The sequence below is a fragment of the Schistosoma mansoni genome, chromosome 4 (assembly GCF_000237925.1).
Source record: "Schistosoma mansoni strain Puerto Rico chromosome 4, complete genome".
NCBI lineage: Eukaryota > Metazoa > Platyhelminthes > Trematoda > Strigeidida > Schistosomatidae > Schistosoma > Schistosoma mansoni.
Window position 1 is genome coordinate 30,992,620 of NC_031498.1, and position 21,412 is coordinate 31,014,031.

The 21,412-nt window shown below is 36.9% G+C and overlaps 1 protein-coding gene across 1 annotated transcript; it reads left to right on the forward strand.

Moving 5' to 3' along the window:
* Positions 1–7,896: 7,896 nt before the first annotated feature.
* On the forward strand, positions 7,897–15,489 carry Smp_194130 (egg protein CP391S-like; the record flags this gene model as incomplete). Its single annotated transcript, XM_018797476.1, has 11 exons — positions 7,897–7,924; positions 8,008–8,152; positions 8,190–8,279; positions 8,337–8,406; positions 8,680–8,772; positions 9,825–9,875; positions 10,851–10,915; positions 11,609–11,675; positions 13,455–13,532; positions 14,413–14,561; positions 15,352–15,489. The coding sequence occupies exons 1-11, from the start codon at positions 7,920–7,922 to the stop codon at positions 15,487–15,489; spliced, it is 951 nt and encodes a 316-aa protein (XP_018652514.1). The 5' UTR covers positions 7,897–7,919.
* Between the last annotated feature and the right edge of the window lie 5,923 nt (positions 15,490–21,412).

Sequence of the window (21,412 nt, forward strand, 5' to 3'; positions counted from 1 at the left end):
GAGCATGATGTCAGATGACTGACGTATAAAGGACTTATTTAAGTCACAAACATTTAGCTGGTTATCGCTTCTAGTCTGCCTGTCCCCTGTAATTTCTTTAAAGAGTTTCCTCATACTTGAAGAGCTTTTACAAGATAGGAGTTTTTGAGTGAACACAGAGTTGAGACATCTAATCTCTTGGTTTATTTGACCATTTAACTTACGAACTTCAATAGTATTTTTCTCCTTGTACATCCTTTCTTTTACACTCCGTAGTTGTTTTAGTTGTGGAGATGTAAGTCGATCAAAACTTAAAAAGAAGGTTTCGGTAGGACAGCAAATATGAAAACAGAATTCAAGATAACAAGTGATAACATCAGTTGTGTTTTCTATTGAGTCATCTGTAAATAATTCCCAGTTGGTCGTACGAAACATGTTTTTTTAGATTTTGCAAATTTTCTTCTGAGTAATTCCTATATATTACTTTTTTGGTATGGTGTATGTGTGTACTCTTTCCATGTTTACCATATACTTTAGGTAGAACACGAATTATACAGCGATCCCAGCTAGACAATGGAGCACGTTCGTGAGTCACATAGGTACCCACATCATTAATGAAAACCAAGTCTAGATGAGCATTCAAATGAGTAGGAAAATCTAATACATTTAGGTGACCTAGTGATGTAAGGAAGCTACAGTCATATGAATTGAAATCACCACATACAATTAAAAAGTGAATCATTGAAGTCAGTAACGGCGAATTCAGTACATTTATCAGCGAAGACAGATAGCGCAGATGATGTGCAGTCTGGAGTCATGTAGATATTGGTAACATAAACATATTTGTATTTATTCAGGTGTTTTGGACAGCACTTTAAAGTTAGACAGTCAATAAAGTCATTTGAAAACTTGAAACAGGCAAAAGTAGATCGACGTTTACAAAAGTAGCTACTCCGCCACCACAGGTCTTTTTGTTGTTTGCTCGATCCTGATCATAGATATTAAATTCACGTCATGATACTAAGCAATCATCCTGTAAGTCAGTTAACCAAGATTCTTGAATTGTGGTGACACCAAAATTACGATACATGTTTTGACTTAGCAGAAATCGGAGATAGTCCACCTTGTTATTTAGAGATCGACAGTTAGAATTAAGCAGCTCTGGAATCGACATTTGATTAATGTTCATTCACTTTAATGCATATTGCCAACCACCACGATGTACTGTATTTGTTTGTGATTTGTGCAGCGAAAGGATGTAAGCTTTTCATAAACACGCCTGTATAGGTTATGCGATTATTCGACATAATGACAAGTTGAAAAAAACCCAGATAACAATGTTGAAATATTTAGATGGCAGAAACAGGTAGCCCAGGTATTCAAGAGGGCCGTCTTTTTTTTAACTCATGCTGAGAATTCTATATTGTACCAGATTATAATATTGAATAAAGCCATTAATAATAATAGTAATAATAAAAAAGAAAATGTCATATCATAGATGAAATCTGGTGATAAACAACGTGGAATTAAAATGAATGACAGTAGAACAACAACAAGAAAAACAACGGTCAAGGTTAACAGACAGATCACACTATCACATCATAGAAACTATTCTTATCATTATTTTTACTTTTAGAAAAATAGTTTCTTACGTGGCAACGTATATTAGGTTGAAAGATGCCAAATAGTATTTGTGATGATTATACGTGATATTGAAACACATATTGGTGACTGAATCGTCAAGTGACTGTACTCAGTGTGAACAGTTTCGTGAGGACGAAATAGGCGGGCGCTCTTTTCTGAAAAACATATATTGTTCATCGAGCATAATATGTTTCTGTTGAACAGAAATTGTTTCTCAATCACTTCAAATATACTTTCAATATACTGTCACTCTCTTCGTGATGTCTAATGATTTTTAGATGTAAAAGATGATTGTCCATTCAATCGAAATAGAGAAGACGAAATACAAACAAGCAACAGAACGAACAATCATTGATAACCATTATTGAACTGATATCACACATCACTATTCTGTGCGAGTCTTTATCAGTTTATACTGTGTGATTGTCTGTGCTGGTTTGTCAGTTAAATGCTGCATTTGTGATAAGTAGGAGTAGAGTTTGATTATTAGTGTGTATGTTTGTGCGTAATTTAATTATATGGGAGTAGAAATTGCACAGTGTTCAATGTGAACTCAATTACTAGATAGACATGATATCTATATGTGCCCTTTATACAATAAACATGAACATATCTGTCTTTCAAGAGGTCATCTACGGTTCGTGTGGCGAAAATTCTCTAACTCAATCAAAATATCTTCTCAATATTATCAAATTAATAATTGAATTCGAAATTGTTGAGACAGGCATAGTTGGCTAGCTAAATAAATATTCATGCACGAATGCTTAGTGACGAGGAAATCCATTTCAATTCTGTTGCAAAATCAATACGAATTCGAACACTAGAGGATGAGTTAAAATGGGTTCGACCTCTTGTAAAATCTGATAGCGTCCACCTTACCACAATGTTCATGTCAATCATTATTCAAGTTTGACGAAGATGATAATGCGAAAAGTATTTTGATACCTGATCGTTCTGGATGGTAAGCTAATATTACCAAGGTAGGTTTATGGTGAAAACAAACTGTTTTCGAATAGACAAAGTGGATTTGAATTTTCATATGGCTAAGGTTTCGATAAACATTGATATACGCCCTTAATTACATTCGGACAATAACACAATTACCGAGTCACGATCAATCTTATGACATGTTTCAATTTTGTGTTTGGAAATAGAGAATGATGGATGTTTATCCTTTGCTGTTATTGAATCATTTGATTACACTTGTGTTTGCAACCATTTCGGTATATGTTCACACATACATTCAAAATAGTAAACACAGTGAGATGTGACGCAATCGTTCTCACATCTTATTATCAAAAGTGATGAGGTATCGAATTGTATTCTTAGTATCAACATATGTCGGTGTCATTTTCAGTTTCCAACTGTTCTCTAAGACCGTACCTTCATGCAAAATGAACTGATCAGAATTCCCTGATGCGTTTCACTCATATGATTGTTCCACGATGATCTGTAATTCCCTCATTTGCTCAGATCTCCATTTTATGGTATCTTGATGAGTTATCCTCCGTTTCAGTCTGTTGACACTTTATGTTTATCACAAATCTTCTTGAATGGAAGGTGAGGCATGTTTGCAGTTACTTAAATTTCTGACCTCAGTGCTTCATCATCACCATCTTCAAAATCGTTATCAGCATCAGCTTACTCACATTCATTGTGGAGGTCATGTTCATATTTCCAAAACTTATGTAAACACTTCCAATAGTGAATTGCTTTACATTTATTCTTCATTTATTCTACCGATCAATATCCCGTATGACGTAACTTATTTTGCAGATTATTCTTCTATTCTACTTGATGTTCGACACTAGTTTTTAGCATTTCAAAAAATTTCTTTCTAATTTCCATCAGGGATGCATACGAAATTCAATGCCAGTCTGATGCAAATTTATTTGAAAGATGGATTTTATTGATACTTGGGTCTACCATGTTCAGTAGGATTCTTTGGCAATGGATTGATTATGTGAGTCCAATAATAGATTACTAAGCATCAGCCAAATCTATGTTTATCTAGTACCCAGTTGTGAATAGATTCTATCAGTGTAGTCAGAAAAATCGAAGTGAATAAGTTCTTGTGAGGAATATCGCGATTCGACCGAATCAGAATAACATAGAATGGATTTCTGTTTGAGGATCAGTAAGCAATTGACTCTTCGAATATCTGAATTTAAACGTGTTCATCTATGAGAAAGACTGGAGTAGGTTGTGAACAACACAACAGCTTCCGATATGCAAATCATCCACTTCAAGCATATCTGATTTATATGCAAGCCAAACAGACCACATCACTACGTATAACTGTAAATCACATTTGTACATGATCAAGCCGTAAAGTTGTCATGATTGTGGACTACTGCAATTAGGAAGGTGTAAATAACTTAGGAATCGTAAATCTCATGATAATTGTAAGTCAAAATGAAGCTTCCGACACGGAGGACACGAACGTCTACAGTCTAGTTGTTGAGACATTATGCAATAAGAATGTAAATAATATTCGCCCATCAATATTTCACAGAATTTGATTATAATTTGATCTTCACTAGGATATAACCAAAAGGGACACTGACGAGTTTTGAAGGCTTCATTTAGTTTGGTTGAGTTTTCGGTAGATGAATAAATGCATGACGGTACTCGCCTATATTTTACGTTAACGAAGTTAACCAGAAAGTAATTTTTGAGTTCAGTAAACCGAAGCTGTGGGATGATGACCATAAAACATGTGAAAAAGACGAATAAGAGCCTTCACAGACGGGGTTTGTTGTAAATGTGACACAGTATTTTCGGAAGGCATGAATACAGCAGTAGAAACAATACACACACATAGTGCAATTGTCAAAAAGAAAAGGGACAGATAAAAGCAATAAAAAGAACAAATTGTACAATTCGTAATACAGAACGGAATTACTGAATTGCACCCTCTTCCATAGTGGGTGCATAAGCAAAGTTAACCATAATCGAAATCGGTTGTATGTTGGTTTCTATACTTTCATAAATTATCTAGCTTGCACTAGTTGACAATATCTCGAAAGCAACATGTGCTGCTTATATGTATTATGATAGAGGTGGAATGCAGCCCTAAGCAAGCCGTATACTCAATTATCTTCACAGATTTAAATTGAAGACTTGAAATCAAGATAATTCTACTCGACATGTATTACTAGACTCATTTGAAATAAGATAATAGATGATTTCAGTGTTTACTCATAACTGAATCAAGACTATCTATGAATTGATGAACAAACTATCAGTACATTTTGGCTTCGGAAAAGTATCAGTCATATGTAAAATGACTTTTTGTTTTGTATGTTTCAAAGATGATCAGTCATATGAACGTGTTAGTAGAGAGTGGCATCCCTCATTATAATGACAACTCATATCATGCTCATTATACAAATGAAAATGTCATATCATAGATGAAATCTGGTGATAAACAACGCGGAATTAAAATGAATGATATTTGAATAACAACAAAAACAACGGTCAAGGTTAACAGACAGATCACATTATCACATAATAGAAACTATTCTTATCATTATTTTTACTTTTAGAAAAATAGTTTCTTACGTGGCAACGTATATTAGATTGAAAGAAGCCAAATAGTATTTGTGGTGATTATACGTGATATTGAAACACATATTGGTGACTGAATCGTCAAGTGACTGTATTCAGTGTGGATAGTTTTGAGAGGATGAAAGAAGCGGGCGTTCTTTTCTGTTTTAACATTAACTGTTCATCGAGGACAGTGTGTTCCTATTGATCAGAGTTATCTTCTCAATCACTTCAAATATACTTATGAGTTGTCAAAGACTTTGTGTTGTCTAATGATAAATAGATGTTAAAGGTGATTGGCCATTTAATCGAAATAGAGAAGACGGAATACAAAGAAGCAACGAAACGAGCAATCGTTTTAGCTATTAGGAAACTGTTATCGCACTCCACTGTCTCTCTGTTTCGCACTGTCAATTAACATAGCTTTAGTGTCATTCTCGGAAAACGTTTTATGCATTGTATATAGCTTATCATCTGTTTTGCCTTCAGTGCATATTCTGGGAAATGAATTAATGCATCTCACCAAGCGTAAGTTTATCATTGAGACTGTCATGATTACATTCTTGCTACAGAAAACAATTCGGAATACGGCAGAATAGAATGCTTTTTAAGGATATGAATAGTCCGTTCTCTGAAATCTACGATGCCATGTTTCCTTTGAATTGAATATTCTGTCGTCAACTATTCCTACTATGTATGAGGTTTCATTCAACTTGATATCCTGATTTTAGATAACAGTCATTAATTGAGATGGTTCTGTAGCTTGTTTCCCGTAGAGTTTAATTATATTAAGTTCATCATCAACAATTGTGCCATCACTGCATATTCGTCTGGCACTTGAGCATGGAGAATAGATCGAATTACTTTCCCTACCTGGAGCAACCGAATCCGCAAAGTCCGTTTCTTAGTCCGTTTCTTACTTTTCCATTGAGACTCTTTTCGATGAATTTCATTATCTTTTGATAATTTTGTAAAACTACTCTGTTTCACCACAGACCACTATAGCATCATCTATAAATACATTTCTACAGCTTCTACCGGAAGATATTCGAGGAAAAATAGTGAACGAAATTGATGGTTATTATTAGGAAAACACATTTCAGGTTTGAGCTAGACATTAGAAGTCTATTCATTGTCATTTTACTGATGACTTCAAAAGGTTCACCACACACCTTGTCAACTGCTTTCTGTATTTCTCACAATACAGCAAACGCTTTCTTTTTAAAGCTTGTCAAAGGATTATGAAGAAGATAGAAGAATAAGAGGTTATATACAAGACCTGGCAAAATGTAAGATCTGATGTCGCATAACCTTAAAAGCACGTAGCCTCTTTATGTCGTGAAACATACTTCATACTTACAACACATTTACTAATAACAATATGCGAAATAGACATGGCGGTATAGGGAGACACTCCACTGAATACTTCATGATCTGAATCATACTCTTCTCAAGCAGATTAACTGATCTACACTATCACATACACAGATAACTTTTCCTTTCGTAATTAGATATTGGTCAACGGCATTGAATGGACAATACAACACTGAAAACAATTTTGATGTTGATGAATTCACAAAATTACACAAACAGTCTTATCATTCGAGAACAAACAGTAATTGTCAAGGTAACAACATTTTGATTAGTGTTCATATCTGTCTAAAGTAAAACAAAACACCTCTACTGTGTCAGGAGGAAAACTATTTTTAAATATCACGCAAAAACAAACATTCCTGAAGTATTTCACTTATTCATTCGTCCGTATTCAATGTTTAGTGTAAGTTAAGTATGCACTTGACATTATCTTATCACTGTAATTTTCTTCTATATTTGAACACAGATGATATAAAATACAAGCTCAACTGATGTGAGGGAATAGATCATTGAAACACACAGATGAAAATCAGTCTTCTATTTGAGTATTGACAAACATTTTAGTTTTCGGATACAATGATCAATGTTATAGTTTTGAATGTGTCTGGTATAAGAAATGGTGCTCCACTTTCAACAGTTCACTTTCAGGGGAATGCATTATTTTCCTCTGATTACAATGATTTGAGAACTCAATCTATGAAACTGAGCACAATTGATTCTATTTCAATGTACTCAATAGGAAAATCATTTTCCTTATTGATCTGGACATATATTGACAGTCAGTGTTATAATGTGGTATACAAATAGAATGGATGTGACATTCTTCAGAAGTTACAAAATTTTATTTAAAAAAACGACGGTGAAATCGTTTAACAAAATGTGCTTATTGTAACAAAATCCATGTGTAAAAGTGTATTTGTTACCATCCAATCAAAACAATTTGTGCTACTTTGATTTTAACCAATCAAATCAAAACAACTCATCCTTGACGAATAATCAATAAATTATTACAGACAACAAACTGTTTGTTCATAAACATATGAGAACACATTTTGAACTACAATTTAACCAATCACCTATTTCAGAATATCGTCTATCGCATCGAAGAGAAGTTTTATCCACAGGGGTCAGGAATTTCAACCAACAGTGGATAAATTTCAGCTGATGATCTCAACAGCCAGAAGAATATTGGTTTACGATGAGGTCATATACCTCCATTATTGGTTTATAATGAACATCTGATTTTATTAAATTCGATCTTTCTAATGGTTACTTTGAATCATCGAATCAGAAGAGAACAACCTTACACTTCAAAAGTCTATATAAACCCGACAATTTCTATAAAAATTTGAATTATAACTTGACACGATAAGATGAGGTAAGTGTTGAATGAACATACGAACTTAAATTGAAATTCGACTCCATGAGTTACCGTTGATTTGTTCATCCTGATTATTTTAGATATAACTTTTCGCCTAGTCTACGGATACTAATTTATCTTATCTTCGTTTGGCCATATAAACGTTTCAACTGCAACGACATCTGCAACAACGCTGATTTGCGTCACCATGAGATTGTCATTATTGAAAACGATACATATCGATATGTAAGTAATCAGATACATTCTAATACACATATTCCAGTCTCTTCATTATAATTATTCAATGAGGATTCAACGTAACCAATCTCAATCAGTTCCGAGTGAACATTTTTATAAGATATATGACAAATACGTGAGTTGAATACACTTTATAATAAAGATATTTTTCAATATGTTTGCAACATTTTAGTGGGTTTATCCTCGATTCTCGTTTAGTTATTACGGTAAACACGTAAAACAAATTGATTTTCACGAAGATCGTAAGTCATAAATTTTCTTTGAAATCAAATTGTCATTGAGTTTTCTTGGTGAAATTTAAGTTAATGAATCAAAGTTGATTCTATTTTCTTCAGTGAATCAGTTTTGTGCTCCTTGTAACATGCAAAACTTCTTTCAATAATTTTTTTCATTGTTCAACATGGTTTGACTCTTTATAGCAAACCAACTACAGTTCAGTTTTATTATTTAAAATTGTTTATTCATTCATTACAAATTTATCAATGATGTGGCATGTTTTCATCCAATAAAAACAGATAAATTATATGACTTTGGAGGGTACCACATTGGTACTATTATTAATTACATAAAAAACTATGAGAAGTATGAAGCTGTAGTTTTGGATGAGAGTGAGTTCTTATATTATTCAGCTATTCTTTGTTTTGATCACTTTTCTCACACTTATTTTGTATAAAAGATTCAGTATTTATCTTGATGATTACAGGAGTGGTAACCAATACAAAGTGATCGTTGTGTTTGTGTTGTTTTTGCAACAGAACGTGTGTGTATCGCAGCAGGTGTTGAATGCTGTAAAGTGAAATTGGTAAATTAAACAGAGATCTACCTGAAAATATACACTTTCATCGAATGGAAATGATAAAGCATGAGATATAATTGCGAAAGTGTAAATTACCAACCCTCCAGTCTATGAAAACTACAAAACAGAAGATATCTCATCTACATGATACTTCATGGTAGATGGAGTGAATAAAAGTGATCACTTGTGCAATAGTAAGCTATGATGGTAGAGAAGGTAGTTTGGATTATTTAAGCTTATGAATTATCAAGTTATATTTGAAATCCTCTAGACCTTTTATAGCACTTACTTGATTCTTGAATGTTAATGTCTCGTAGTTGCTGTGTGTTATTATTCGATTATTCAAGACTATTTTTGTGATCGTATTTGTATGATTATGCATTTTGAATCCATGCACTTCGTGAAACAGCTGACCAATGAACGTGCTTGAACAGTCCGCTAGTACAAGATGATTTACTCATACCAGAACACTTCAAACATCGATGTGACATTCATTTATTTCGGTCAAACGTAAGAGTTGATGAATAACGTGATCCAAGAAAACACTTTGTTGTTATATTGTCGAATACCTATTAAACGTCTATTATTCAGTCAGAAGCTTCTAGAAGAAATTTTAAAGAACTGAAATATTTTTCTTAGTTGCTTGTTTTGAAACGTTTATCATATTGTTGAGTTGATAATATTCCTTGTAACTTTCTCATGAGAGATGATTTAGCATTTAACTACTCCGGTTCATTTAAACCTGTAAATGAAGACGACGACTCGTATAAGTCGGCAGCCCGAGTTAAAAAGTATATTGATTAAAAAAGAAAGATAATCAATATTCAAATATTTAAACATCCCTTTTGATTTTCATTATTTCAGAGAAATTATTAGGAGTCCAAAGGAATTTTTCGATAAACGTTAATGGTACAGGTAAGTGAACACTGATCGATCGTTTGATCACACGCGTGAAACTTTTACACTTACATCTTCACTAACTGTGATTACTGATACTTTGTCTGTTCATTTTTTAAAAAAAACCAACCTTCCAAAATACTAACAAAAGAATGAAGGTGCTTCTATTATGGCAAACGATGGTAGAATTGAATGTGAAATTCACTCACTAATTGAGTACATCCATCGGAACATTGGGAACAATTGAAATGAACTGTGAATGACTGGATTTGACAGGCAATAAATAAGTCATCATGGATAATTAAAGTCACAATCTCATTCTGCTTGCTGGAAAATGAATGCAGAGATTTACTATCATTTCAGGTTTAAGTGAAACTTGATAAACAGTTTGTGTTCCAAAATAAATGAATTGTGTTCTACATTGGTGACAAAGCGATTGCTGCACACATTATATTCATCTACACATCCTTTCATCGCATAGTCATTGACGTTGCAAACTGAGAAATTGTTATCTAAAGCTATTCGTTTCTCATCTACAACAACGGGACAGTGAAGTCAGAATCATATAATCGATAGAAATCTTTATATATATACCACCAATTTATTTCTCAAGTTCAATACGTGGACAAACGCACAAGATCATTTCATGCATACTGAGTGTCCATTGTTTCAAATTGAATTATTTAGGATATTGCGCGAATGTTATTACATCCCTGACTATCAGATCTCTGATGGTAAAGTAGACGATTTATTGTTTCGATGATAGTAATACAACTTCAGAATCTAGGCAATTGACATTTGTTAGAAGGGATTCATGTCCGTCTCATTTCAATGACGTTCACTTCAATGTATTTATTATCAATTCTTCTGAACAAAGCATTTCAAATAACACAGTTATTATCCACTGAAATCTGTACACAGTGTTACATCAAACAATAACTTGCTCATCGTTTAAATCCTAAATCCTGAGTATCATTATTCTTCTTACTGTAGAGGTTACAGCCACAATGACGACTTTAATACACCCAAATGGGATGGTATCCTTCTATTATGATAACGTGAGTTGCATAATTTAGTAAAAATGTGATATTGTTTCAAGTGATTCACATCATTCTACTATTTCATGTTGATCAATATTGTCAAATTAATCTAGTTACACTGAACACGATAGTAAGAGATCAACATTGTGTAATAGGCAAGAGGACTATTTGACACTATTATCAATCCTCTAGTGACACTAATCAAGCAAGTGGTATGAAAAGTGAATAATCAGAAGTAAAGTTCTTTCAGAAGAAACAATAACCTGTTCGTGCCAAATAGTAACTGGCTGTGAATGTTTGCGTACTATACGGTAAGAGTCATATTATGTTCAGTTTTATTTCATGTAGTGACGATCGACTGTTCAGATTGTTCACTGTGGAATATCCTGAGTGCAACATCCTGTCAAATGTTCACAATCTCATTTCATTCCAATAGACGGTAATATTCATCTCACAAGTTATCGCCACATATCATGATGGAGAGATAGTCCATAACACTTGACTGAAAATGACAAGAATATCTATACAGATTGGATGGAACATTCATAGAAAGTAAACTGAGAATATCAGTATGCCTAGTGTGAGTGCGGTTAGTTGGCTTTTAATGAGATGATTTAAATGATGATACATTTCTCCAGTAATTATTCGATTTCATATAAATGATTGTGTGGTAGCAGATCTTGTCTCAGACATTCAACAATCTTTTTTCAGATTCCTACGGAAAATGAGGAAATTAAGTTGCTATCGGGAATCGTTGGATCAATACGTTGTGAAGGAGGTAGGAAATATTTCAGCGAATTATTACTATTATTATTATTAGCTTTATTCAATATTATATTTTTGGTAGAATATAGAATTCTCAGCACAATGTACTTCAGCAAGTTTCCGTTTCTTACTTCTTCGTCCTTCTTGACGATAAATATTCAGTGATCGCCACTTAGAAGTTTGCAGCCCAGTCAATCGACATCTGGATAATGTACATTCTTCTCGCTGCATATTGCCTTCTGCAACCGTTACAGCGAAATATCTTACTCTTTTCAGAAATGCATTTGAATAGGTTGTGCGATTACTAGGCATAATGATGTATTAAGACAAACAAATTTTGTTAATTTTTTGAAATATCTAGATGACGGGAACAGGTAGCCCAGATGTTTAAGCAGGCTGAATCTCGTTAACTATTTGATGTACGGTGCGTACATCATCATTCACCAGTTAGTTTTATATTACTCTCTACTTGTACCAGGTCATGAGCATGTTAATGAACAAAATCCATGTATCTTATCAGAGAGAGCTTTCCAACAGTGATTATTATTCAGTTGCTCCTTGCGTAAAGTCAGTTCGTGGAAATGTCATTTAACTGTTGTGGTTCATTGTGCAGAATGAAATTGGAATGATTTTTGTAAACATACTGTCCAAATATTTTGGGAACTTCTTACAGTTGTGATTACGGGTAAACTCACCCAGATATGGATATATGAATAACTATATCAAACTCAAAATATATCCACTCATGTATTCACACACTCACAATAATACAATCAAACTTGCAGTCTTTGATCATCTCAACACTCAATGTAAAAGGAAGTGTGTTTTGTATGAAGCAGAAATAAAGCAGTGCTAGTGTGGAAATGATATTTCATCTACGAAATTTTCAATCGTCTTGCTTCACTGAAATAAACATGTGTTGTTGAGAGATGAAGCTGAGTTTGAAGAGGAGTTTTGAGTGTACTTGATTAGGTGAGATACAGTGTTTATGATTGAATGTGATAAGGTTCATCAAATGTTCCGCCAGATGTTCTGCGTTGGCTGGTTTAAGTGCATTGTTGAGTCATTTAAACAATGAAGATAATTGTCATTTTACATTTTTTGGTTCAGTCCTCATATGAGTGATTTGTACTGCAACTGATCACTCTCTTATTCATATATATGCACTCTGTTGGGATTATCTGGATGGTGCTTGAAGTCACAAGCATTGTGCGTAAAGATGGATGAGGAATAGCAGTGGAATCAAATACGGTTTCTCAACATCAATCGGAAGATTCAATAACAATTCAAAAATGATTTAAAGCTTCAAACAGTTTCACAAGTCAATGAGTATATGGACTGACTGGATAAGTGGATAACCGAATCTAAATGGAAATGAATGGTGTTGGTTTTCAGTCCATGATAAATCCTAAATAAGATGAAACACGCGTCTGAGATTGATATACAAATCACCATTGTTCCTTGATTTGTAGATTTGAATGATGCCTCCGTGTAATATGCATTGTGAAATAATATGTAAGGGGATGAACGCATCTATCCCAGACGTTCAGCTGATTTCTTCGTTAAATAAATCAGAAACGTAACTATTTCATTTATAATTTAACGGGTCGGTTTCAAAAATCAGAGCAATGTAAACCATAGTCTTTTTTAAGACAGCCATCACTCTGTACGTAATGAAAAATACTACAGATCCTTGATTTGCCCTCTACTTAAGTGAAGCAAATAAACTTGTTTCGCTTCAAAAAGAAGTCGAAATTCTAAATATCTTTTTCCTTTCAATTTGTCACACAAGGTTACAAATATCCTGGGATACGTGTTCCAGCAAAATGGATCAAAAGTGGTACGTTGGTGGAGTTTGAAGCCATCGGAGGTACGTGAAATTTGATTTAATCAGCACTTACTATTTTCGCACTTAAATACATCATTTTTGTTCGCTGAAAATTGAAAATCCCATGTATCATTTAATAAATGATTTCCAGGCATGTGTCTTGAATGACGTTTCACTTACTACTTATAACTACCCGTTGATTCGTTGTTGAATTTTAAACATGAATAACGACCGGATTTCAACTACATTAAAGTTTTCACCTTGATGAAATTAACTTGAACATAAAGTCACAAAATGAATAATGGAATGCGTTCGGTTTCGAAAAATATTAGGTGTTAGTAAGCGATTGAACATTGACAAGGAAGTGTTTGTTATTATTTTGATATATGTGATGTAGAACTTTTCTGAGGCATTGAAGTTGTCATTGACGAATGGAAAAACGATGTCACTTTTCCTTTGTTGTTTAATTGAATCAACATAGTTCAATGTGAATTTTGTGTCTATGAACAACCGAGTTTATGTCACTTATCTCATTCACAAAAACGATTTCATGGAAAGAAAGGGCATAACCATCAAAGTCAATTGCAATACGATTTGCTGAACTCAGTGACAACGTAGTGTGCACATATCTGAATGCGAACAGTTATTAAAGGTCATCAGTTTCCACTTGTCAAAAAGTTGTCACTTGTTCTTTGTACTCAAAGTAGTTTCATTCAATCCAAAAATGCAGTCTTGAAATAGAAGAGAAATTGAAGGTGTACTGAGTTTTGCATGATGCACCATGTTGACCATTTTCCACCGAATGGATAAATCACTTAACTCAAAAATCACCATCTCGTCATTGAGTAATATTTACAGGTTTCTTATTTCTCTGTTCTTCTATTCATTAACTTCCAATGAATTCACCTTATTCTTTTCATAGAAATTTGTTCGCAATACAATAGAAGTGAAACATGCCAAAGAGCGACCACATTGACTATGACATGTTTTTGGTGTGAAAAAGGGGGGAAATGTATAGAAAGTAACGATCAGAACACACATGTCTTGAAAGTCAATGACTGCAGTGTTGAGGTTGGTAATTGGTAAACTTCATATGTCGTTTGCAATAACCTCAAATTTCACATTCTGAGCAAATGTTTTAACTGGAAAATATACTTTTATTGCTATCAATAAGAAATGGCATGTTAGCCATCCTCAGTGACTAAATAAAAGCTTTGTATAGGTTGACGATATATGAGTTCATGCTTCCGTTTCGTGAAAAAAGTAAACAATGAATCGAAGCATCGCTCACCACCATCGTTTCAAAGCGAATTATGTTTTCAGCTCGGTGAATAAACCGTAATTTCGAAAGTCCTAAATGTAATCGTAGATTTATGTAAATGGTAACAATATACCGATGAAACCAGGTAAAGTGAAGAAGCGTAAACATTTAGAAATTGTGTATCACATTAGGAGAATTAGTGAAAGTATGTAGACTACCATTGTTGAATCCCGGAACAATGATTTATGATACTCTGTAGGAAAATATGTAACCTCAATAGATTGCTTCAATGAAGCTGTACCTTATAAGTCTTTTGCTTTATGTTCGGAATGTGATTAGATGTGACATCCAGAACACATATTTCATCACACAAAGGGGTCGTCAACTATGTGTAGGATCGTGTTTACTGAGCACACTGATTGTCAAATCGCTAATAGATATCCTGAATGATTTGACGAATTCGAATTCAGCAACTATGTATGAGAATCTCTTGTGTCATCATTACTGGGAATGATTTGTAATGAACGTAAATTTGTAATGAATTAAAAGAATGATATTTGATGTTTAGTAATCAATGCTTCTGATTATATCATTTAGAAGAAGTCGGATATCAACGATTTGAATAGTTCAACAACTATGGAACACATTGAAACAACATTGGGGATCACTGAGGTTCAGGTTAGTGAAAACCTCATGAAAACTACTGGAGAAACAGATAAAGACTTGGTAAATATTTGATATTTGTTAAAAACTGATAATTCTTTGTTTTTCTTCAGACTACCAGGACAACGGAAGAAAATAAGCAAGACAAGTCACATTGTTGCTTGTACGTTGTAATTCCTTTGGTCGCCTCTCTATTTCTTATATGCATCGGTTGTATAATTTGGAGATGGTTACTTAGAAGAAAGAAAAGTAATGAATGATCCATGAAAAATTCTTATAAATTCCTTTGAAAACTCTGAACAAGTTGTCTCTATTCCGCTTTTCTTTAGAATACTTCAGAATTTGGACAGTTATTTCATGATACTTTGTACATGCTTTTGATTGTTAACATGATAGCTGATGTTATTCTTTTTTTATAAAATATTAAACACTGTTTTCAATATTCGCGTTATCGCTTTCATATAATTCAAGGTGCATATCATCACATGAGTTCTACAAGTTCAACTCGTAAGTACGTGGCATTACGCATAAGTGATTTCGTAATCATTGCAGTCAACTATGAGTCCGATGTGAGTGATCTGTCGAAACACTTTATCAGTACCTAGATAAACACTTTCATATTTCGTTGCTTGATTAATACGTATTAGGTAAATGGTGAGCGACAAACTATGGTTATAGAGGTGTCATCAAGACGGATTATGATTCCTTCCATGATTTTATTGTTGATATTTGTATAATACGGTCAAGAGCTTCTTTCAAAGCTTTCTCTTGAAAATGATGTTAACTAGAAGTTTTTTTATCCATCAGCATCACACAAGAGCCTTACGGTTTGAATGATGAGTCGATGGCTACATGCGAGAATAGTTCACGTGGCATAGGATTTCAGCGTTGCACATGGAATTCCAGATTTACGAGACACACACAGTCTGAAGTCGACACTGAACATATTTTTAGTCACCTTAATTATATTGAAGTGCTTTAACGTTATAGCACATTGCAAATAGAGATTGTCGCTGTCCAGATATTCAATGTAGTTGGACGCAAGCTGAAGAGCAATGACTAGATACGGAAAACATTCTGCTGTACTCCGATCACGAAGAAGAAAAATGGTCCGCATACTCAGAGAGTTGCTCTAATGCTGTCCAGAGAAGTACAAAATGCACTTGTAGAATGGGAATCTCATGGATCCGAAATTATCAAAGCATCATTCAAAACAATAAAGGAGGGGATCACAATAAATGTTACCCGATGTTGTGAATCCACCAATGACAGCAAAGGTCACTTCTGTTAGAAACTATAATCAATCCTAGCTAAGTGCTCAAGAAAGGACGTCACCATCCTCATAGATCTAAATGCCAAAGTCGGAATTGACGACATGGATTAGGAGAGAGCAATGAAAAAGTAAAGCGATTTGCAAATCTATGTGCATTAAACAAATAGGTTATAGGCCATAGCAACTGATAGACTGACTAGTCTCAATTCAAGCTTAGTCCATGATTTAACGTAAATTCGCTCTCCTATCACAGTTACTTTATGGACTACACGTTGAATAACTCAGATTTGGTCATACTGTAGTGACCGGCCAGTCTCGATAAGAACACGATTGGAATAACAGAAACAATTATTATTATTGTAACCAATTGTACCAGAGATTGTTTTACTGTATTTGTTTAACTGTATCAGACTCACTTCTTGTTCCATATACCGCCTGGTTTGGTTCGAGCTTGCTCACGCACTGCTTATTCGCTTGTACTCTTTGGCACGTCTCGGTATTATTTCGATACCACGAGATCGCCAATAAATATACTTTATCTGGACTAGTAAAGCCTTCTGGTTTACGGGCTATCAAGGGAACCAAGTCATATTTGTACGCGTAATCGAATAGTAGTGGTGATCACAGTCCGTCCACGACTCGACATCCACTACAACTGGTGAGCCGTTATTGGAACACGCAATACAGCTGGTAACCCAATCCATCGAGCACAAGTCAAACTTGGCCAATTCTCCAAACCAGATCAATCTGGTGAGTCTATTTATCTATCCACATCTGTTGCATATATCCGTATTGATTTTTTTTTCAATATATAATATTTTGGCAACTTAATATGGTAGATAACGATAAGAATAACATAAATATGATAGACTCCGAGATACAGGTTATCAGTTTCCGACCGGTTCCTTTCATCCCCCATGATCCAGAAGTCTGGTTCGCGGCACTGGAATCTCAATTTGAGATCCGCCGCATAACCAATCAAAGGCAGAAGTACGCCTACGCTTTGGAATCATTGCCCGGGGATCACCTAACCGCTGTCCGTGAGGTCGTCCTCAATCCGAACGTTCCGAACGTTTATGACCGTCTTAAGGATGCCATCCTTCGACATTTCCTCCCATCAAGAGAGGAACGATTGAGGACACTTTTAGCACGTCACCCTATGGGTGATGCTAAACCGAGCCACCACCTCACACGCCTGCAATCCCTTGCAGGAAACATGACAGCTGACTCTGAGATAGTCAAAGAGTTGTGGCTCGAAGCCTTACCAGTCAGTATCCAGCCAACCCTTACGGCTCTGCTCGAGGACACCCCGCTCAACAAGGTGGCCCTCATAGCAGATAAGATTCTGGCACGAGTTAACACCAAAGGCGACCATTTTGTTGCTAGTTTTTCCCGTTCTAACGTTGATCTCGATGCTAGACGACCTCCGGCTCATGGGGACAGGGACAGATGTATCCATACTCGTCTCAGTTTCCGAGACCGCGCAAATGTGCCAGCCCCCTACGTCCCCCGACCCAGGTCACAATCTCGAAAAGCCGTAACGACTCGCCCCAAGCGGGCATCTTCCAAGCCACGCCAGAAGGCGGTTTCGGAAGCGAGTCCAGGTTGGTGCTGGTTCCACCGTGCTTTCGGAGCCGGTGCCCGTCATTGTCGAGCTCCCTGCTCATACAAGGCGGGAAACTTCTCAGCCGGCGAGTAAATGCGGCCGTACTCGCCGGCACTTCACCTCAGGTTGGCCGTTTATTTTACGTGCACGATTATCGCACCAACGCTAGGTACCTTGTGGATACGGGTGCCCAAGTTTCTGTCGTACCTTTTGGTAACAGTAAGTCTCAAGCCACTATGCTTCGACTACGCGCTGCGAATGGCTCAGTCATTCCCACCTATGGTACACGACAACTTACGGTCAACCTGAGCAACCGACGACAGTATCTGTGGACGTTCATCATTGCCGATGTTCCCACAGCTATACTCGGTATCGATTTCCTACAGCACTATGAATTGCTAGTCGATTCACGTAGGCTGCAGCTAATTGATATTTCGTCGAACAGCAACTTTATGGGCTCTAAAGCCCACACAAAGGCTTACCGAATCACAGGTGTATTTCATTCGCGTGATGATTTATTCCACGTTTTATTTCAGAAATTCCCCAAATTAACTAAACCTTTCGAGGAGACTCCATTGGTGACCAATCGTGTGGTACACCACATAGTCACCCGCGGACCACCAGTCACGGCAAGACCTCGCCGACTGGCACCGGACAAATTAGCTTTCGCTAAACGTGAGTTCGACAATTTACTAGCTACTGGTATTATTCGTCCTTCTCACAGTCCTTGGGCCTCACCTCTCCACATGGTTCGAAAAAAGGATGGGGTTAGTTGGAGACCATGCGGAGACTACCGAGCGTTAAACACAGCTACACGTTTCGATAGCTATCCCATCCCCCACATACATGACATCACGGCATCACTCAAGGGCACGACAATTTTTTCCAAGATCGATCTGGTACGAGCATATCATCAGATCCCAGTCGCTCTTGAAGATATAGAGAAAACTGCCATCACGACTCCTTTCGGTTTATTTGAGTTCCTACGAATGCCATTTGGATTACGGAATGCTGCTCAAACTTTCCAAAGGTTTATCGATAGCATTATACGAGACCTAGATTTTGTTCACGTCTATATTGATGACCTGCTAATCGCATCATCAAACGTAGATGAACATTATCAACACCTGACGCTACTATTCCAGCGCCTTTCGGATAATGGAATAATAGTCAACCCCGACAAGTGTGAACTCGGGAAGAAGGAAATAAAATTCTTAGGTCATGTTATTAAGCATGAGGGTATTCTACCTTGTGAGGATAAAGTACGTACTATAATGGAGTACACTGTACCGTCCACACTCAAGGAACTGAAGGCATTTCTCGGTTTGGTCAACTTCTACCGACGCTTCATTTCGCACGCGGCAGAACAGTTACGACCGTTAACCGATTTACTTCGCGGTAATCCACGCAAACTGGAATGGAACGACGCCGCACGTACTGCATTTTCAGATATCAAAACGGCCCTAGCTCAAGCCACACTTCTCGTGCATCCTGACCCATCAGCCACGCTTAGTATAGCGGTTGATGCATCGGATTTCGCCATAGGAGCCGTTATGCAACAGAATATCTCCGGTAGTTGGCAGCCCCTCGAATTTTTCTCACGACGCCTCACTCCCACGGAGACGAGATATAGCGCTTTTGGTCGCGAACTGCTAGCAGCCTACTGCGCCATCAAACATTTCCGGCACGCTGTAGAAGGTCGTAATTTCATCTTATTCACCGACCATAAGCCCTTGACGTATGCTCTGCATACCAAGTCTGACCGCTACTCACCACGAGAGTGCAGACATTTAGACTATATCTCGCAGTTCACGACAGACCTTCGTCACATCAAAGGCGAGTCGAACTGTGTTGCTGATGCTTTATCACGTATCCAACTGAATGCAGTTACTTTGCCAGTGCTTGACCTACCTGCTATGGCCGCCGCCCAAGCAAACGATACTTCATGCACGGAAGCACAACAGTCTACGTCCCTTCAGTGTCGGGAAGTACCCCTAGCTACTAGCTCAGGTACTATCCTATGCGATACTTCTACGGGCCTCCCTCGACCCATCGTACCCTCCGCTTATCGCCGTCTCGTCTTTGATGCCCTTCATGGTCTATCTCATCCTGGTATCGCAGCCACCCTACGCCTCATCGCTGCACGTTACGTCTGGCCGTCAATGAATAAAGATGTCCGTATGTGGGTAAAACAATGTTTACAATGTCAACGATCAAAAGTGCACAGGCACGTAGCTGCCCCTATTGGCACTTTCGCTACGCCTGATGCTCGCTTCGATCACGTTCACATAGACATTGTAGGACCATTACCACCATCGCACGGGTATGATCACATACTCACGTGCATTGATCGTTTCACAAGATGGCCCGAAGCTATTCCCATCACGTCTATTACGGCGGAGACAGTTGCTCACCGCTTCGTAGAACGATGGATAGCTCTGTACGGTTGTCCCTCGACTGTCACGACTGACCGAGGACAACAATTTGAGTCCGCATTATTCTCCTCACTAACACGGCTGCTTGGTACGGAACGCATACGCACTACCGCCTACCATCCAGCATCAAACGGTTTAGTTGAACGGTTTCATCGCCAACTTAAAAGTGCTCTTCGAGCACACGAAAACAACAATTGGTACGAAACCCTGCCGCTCGTCCTCCTGGGAATCAGAACGAGTTTAAAGGCAGATATTCAATGTTCCGCCGCTGAACTTGTTTATGGCACGACATTGCGTCTGCCTGGGGAATTTTTCACACCACGGAGCAGCACTAAGTTCGGCGAATCAGACTACGTCCAACGACTGTCTGCATTCATGCGAACACTGACTCCGGTGTCGACTCGTATACAACATCGACAGGTCGCTCTCCCTCGAGAGTTATCTGCCTGTTCACATGTTTTCATACGAGTGGATTCGGTACGCAAACCTCTACAACAGCCTTACGAGGGCCCTTTTCACGTGATTTCCCGTCACGAAAAGACCTTCAAGGTTGATCGACGTGGCCGCATCGAAACAGTCAGCATTGATCGTCTCAAGCCAGCACACGTCGATGACAGTGCTATACCTGATAAGCCGAGACCCAATGTTAGACCCATCAGAGCTTCTAGCGGGATTTCTACATCT